General features: G+C 43.6%; 1 protein-coding gene across 1 annotated transcript in view; it reads left to right on the top strand.

Moving 5' to 3' along the window:
* Window positions 1–4,409, top strand: part of LOC308382457 (serine/threonine-protein phosphatase PP1-beta catalytic subunit-like) — a 35,279-nt gene extending 30,870 nt beyond the window's left edge. The window contains exons 6-8 of the mRNA XM_080860185.1: window positions 1,238–1,389; window positions 2,307–2,441; window positions 3,598–4,409. Of these exons, the coding sequence (XP_080716311.1) occupies window positions 1,238–1,389; window positions 2,307–2,441; window positions 3,598–3,702 (392 nt within the window). The 3' untranslated portion in view covers window positions 3,703–4,409. The remainder of the gene's footprint in view (window positions 1–1,237; window positions 1,390–2,306; window positions 2,442–3,597) is intronic.

Genomic DNA, 4,409 nt, shown 5'->3' with positions numbered 1-4,409 from the left:
TTGTTTTTTGTATCTCTTTCTTTCTCTTTCTCTGCCTTTTTTATACCTCTCTCTCTCTCATTCATCAATGTTGAGCACTAGTCACCTCAGCACCTCTCCTCTCCTATTTCTCTGTCTGTTTGTCTCTGTCATGCTCCCCTCTTCTCCAATGCTATGCTATGCTATGCTATCAACATAGCAGTGAGATCAGCCCACCTCTCCTCCTTCCATCTCGTTCTCTCCTATTGGTACATCTGTCTATTCTGGTGCGCTCATCCTCTCCTCTTTCTTCTCACTGTTGCTTTAATTTTCATTCTCTCTCTTTCTTCTCTCTCTCTGACCCTCATAAACCCATCCCCTCTTCTCCTCTCTCCTCAGCTCTCTCTCTCTCTCTCTCTCTGACCCTCATAAACCCATCCCCTCTTCTCCTCTCTCCTCAGCTCTCTCTCTCTCTCTCTCTGACCCTCATAAACCCATCCCCTCTTCTCCTCTCTCCTCAGCTCTCTCTCTCCTCACCCCTCATGGTTTCAGTAATCTCTGTATCTCTCACGCACCTCACAGCAGGATCCTGTTATCCATTAGTCCCTCTGACCCCCTCTCCTAAACCCACCCCCCAATCACACACCACTCCACTCTCTGAGTAGGAAATAAAGTGTTTTTTTATAGTTTAGGACTGTGTTTGTCATACATCTGTGCTTATTCTATCTATTTAAAGGTGCATTAAGGATTAATAGCTATTCGCTAAAGGTATGCTAGCAGCTAAAACTAACGAAATCTCTTGAAATGTGCTGACTTTGACATTATGACAAACTAATTACTCAACGACTGTCCTTACACAGTCAAACATCAATCATGTGCAACACAAGACTAAGCAAGACGGCAAATAAGCTACTTACTAGATCGGCAGAAGGTAATCAAAGTCAGGTCGGCGGGCATCGGCAGGCAAAACTACAGAAGGCAGTTATATGCCTATCGACCCTGCTATGCCATTGGCACGGACGCAATTCTCCATATTAAAAGTCATTGTAGCGCCCCAATTTTTTTTTAAGCTGTTATTTTAAGGTTAAACTGCTTATCCTAACCCTAATCCTGAAGCATAATTGTTGCATATTGTGCCTTTAATGTTTAATCTCTCTCTGTCTGTCTTTCTCCTGCTCCAACACAGCCTCTCTCTCCCTCTCTCTGTTATGAACTTTGATTCGGGGCTTCTGGTAAAAATATAACAGATTGGCAATAAAAGATGTCCTTCTCTCTCCAGGGTTGCTGTGCGACCTGCTATGGTCGGACCCCGATAAGGACACGCAGGGCTGGGGTGAGAACGACCGCGGCGTCTCCTTCACATTTGGGGCCGACGTGGTCAGCAAGTTCCTCAACCGCCACGACCTAGACCTCATCTGCAGAGCGCACCAGGTAGAACAAGAGAACACGCAGGGGAGCATGGAACATAGTGTATACAGACACATAGATAGATAGATAGAGATAGATAGATAGATAGATAGATACAGTGCCTTGCATAAGTATTCACCCCCTTGGATGATTTACCCTTTTATTGCTTTTATAAATCAGTCATGGTCAATATAAGTTGGCTTTTTGGACAAAAAAAAATCACAAAATAGCCCTCTTTAACACTAAAAGGTCTATATCTCTCGTCCGGGATATTTTTTTTTTTGAGTTTTCGTCTTAGAGACATAAAAAGAACAACCACGGAAACATTGAACCCTTTTCTAATATTATTGCTGAGGTCTTCTAGAATATAATCATATATTCCATTTGTGCATCAATGTTTGTGAAAACAGATTTCTATACAGTTATGTAAAATAAATAAAAATATGTAATGAATGAGCAACTTAAAAATTAAAATAATAATAAACCATACAATTACAATAGGGCTTCGCTGCTTCAGCAGCTCGGGCCCTAATAAATAGATAAAATAAATAGACAACATAGCACAACAACATGCAACATGCGCTGCACACAATGGTTATAGTTGAATGAGTTTCCGGTATTACACTGCGACCAATCACAAAAAAATAACATCACTGCAGATGGTCAGTAAAGGACATCCAGATGTTTACTTTCCCACACACACACACACACACACACACACACACACTTTCTTTCCCTCTCTGTGTATTATCTGTATTTCGCTCTCTGACACACACACACACACACACACACTTTCCCTTTCAGTATATCTGTCTTTCGCTGTTTGACACACACACACACACACACACACACACACACACACTTTCCCTCTCAGTATAGTGGTCTTTCTCTCTCTGACACACACACTAATGGGCCTGCTGTGTTGTGTCGTCTGTGTGCAGGTGGTGGAGGACGGCTATGAGTTCTTTGCGAAGAGGCAGCTGGTCACTCTCTTCTCAGCGCCCAACTACTGCGGCGAGTTTGACAACGCCGGGGGAATGATGAGCGTGGACGAGACTCTCATGTGCTCCTTCCAGGTAGAGAAGCACGGCACACACACTGTCACGTTCGCACTGTGCAGGTCACAATGTCTGCATCTTACTTATGAGTGTATGTGTGTTTGTGCACGTTTATATATACGTGTGTGTGTGTTTGTGCACATGTTTATGTGTGGGTGTTTATGTGTGCTTGCATGTGTGTGCATGGCGAGTTATAGCAGTCAGCATTGTGTCAGTATTCAGGGGTCAGCACCTTCAACACCTAACAACTTATAATCCCTATGGGACGAACATAGATATGTTTACAAAAAGCTGTGCAAGGCGCAAATGTAACAATATGCTTTCAATGTGCTTGCTTTCTTTTGTGTGGGCGGTGGGGTGGCTCATGGATTTCAGTCATGTTAACTTGACAGGTTAACAGACGCAGAGTCTGTCTCTTACTCACGCTAGACAGCAATGCAGACGCGCACGCAGACGCAGACGCAGACGGAAGCCAGTTTCTCTGAGCCCCTGATAAGCCCTGTAAATAAAAAATGACAGTCTGTGTAAAGCTGGAGCTCCAACAGAATAGCTTTTAGAAGCCCAGTTTCAGGAATAGTTTTATAGATTCGCCACCAGGGGGCAGTGTAGATACCGCATGGCTGATGTGAGCGAGGTGTGCCGACCACAAATCTCAAACTGCATTGCACGGCACCAGTGATGAGGCGAGACGGAATCTCCCTCACGCATGCACCTAAGCACGCACGCACGCACGCACGCACGCAGACTGTTTGTCTGATTCAAAATGTTTTTAGCTTTACTGACAGGTAAAGTTAACATTGGAAAAATATTTCTCAGTCCAACTGTATGCACGTGTGCATCCAAGCATACTTAAACAGTAACAAATTCAGAAGCCAAACCTGACTACACTCATCCATCATTGTCTCTTTAATCACTCTGCTTTTTGTCTCTCGCCCACCCTTCCTCTAGTGTTTTTTTTTTAATGAATCACTATATTGTCATGTCCTTTGAATCCTATTCTGATAAAACAGTGCAAACTCCTTACTTCACAAGAGAGAATAATGCAGACACATTCATCAATTAATTCCTAAAACAAACTCTCTCCCTTTTTTTTTCTCTCTGTCCTCTTATGTTACTCTCCTCCTCTCCGATTCCCCCTCTCACACCCGTTCTCCTCACTCTGTCCATCCGTCAGATCCTGAAGCCGTCGGAGAAGAAGGCGAAGTACCAGTACGGAGGCATGAACTCCGGCCGACCGGTCACCCCGCCCCGCACAGCCCCCCCTCCCAAGAAGCGATGAACGAGGGACACAGGAGGTTGCGAAAAAACGAGTGAATAGGAGGAACGAACGAGTGAAGGATGCTAAAAAGAGAGAGAAGGGGGAGGAGGGAGGGAGAGAATGAATGGATGGTGCCGTGAAACGAGGTTCAAGAAAGGGGAAAAAAACGAGAGGCAGATTTCTTGTTTGTCTTTTTTTGAAGACATTGAACTTTTATTTCTCTCGGTTTTTTTGGCTCCTTCTCCTTTCTCTTCTCTCCAGAATGTTTTGTGTATCGCTTATTGCCTAGACACCCCCTTACTGCCCACTCTCCCTTTTCAACGCATTTTGTCTGTGTAACCTACTCCCCTCCCCATATATAGACATACATACATGCATACATGCATACATTGGCCTGCATACTCTCGAACTAACACACACACACTCAGACACGCACCTGTTTTTAAAAAGAAGTGTTTAAAACGAGAAGAAAAAAAAAGAAAAGAAATGAACACCCTTGTGGTCATTTTGTTTGTGTATCAGAGTGTTGTTTTCCCCCTACCCCAGTTTGGGTTTTTTTCCCCCCTTATAACAGAATGACGCACAACTACCAGCTTATTTTTTGTTTTGTTTTTTCTCTTTCTTTCTTTCTATTAAGTTGACCATTTCATCCCTCTCTGGCCTGTTTGACATAAACAGGCATTACTGTTGATTGCTGGGTTTTCAATAAACTTGGGGATTAAAACATC

This window comes from Sprattus sprattus, assembly GCF_963457725.1.
Source record: "Sprattus sprattus genome assembly, chromosome: 21".
Lineage (NCBI taxonomy): Eukaryota > Metazoa > Chordata > Actinopteri > Clupeiformes > Clupeidae > Sprattus > Sprattus sprattus.
The sequence above is the reverse complement of the archived record's forward strand: the minus strand, read 5'-3'. Positions and strand labels throughout refer to the sequence as shown.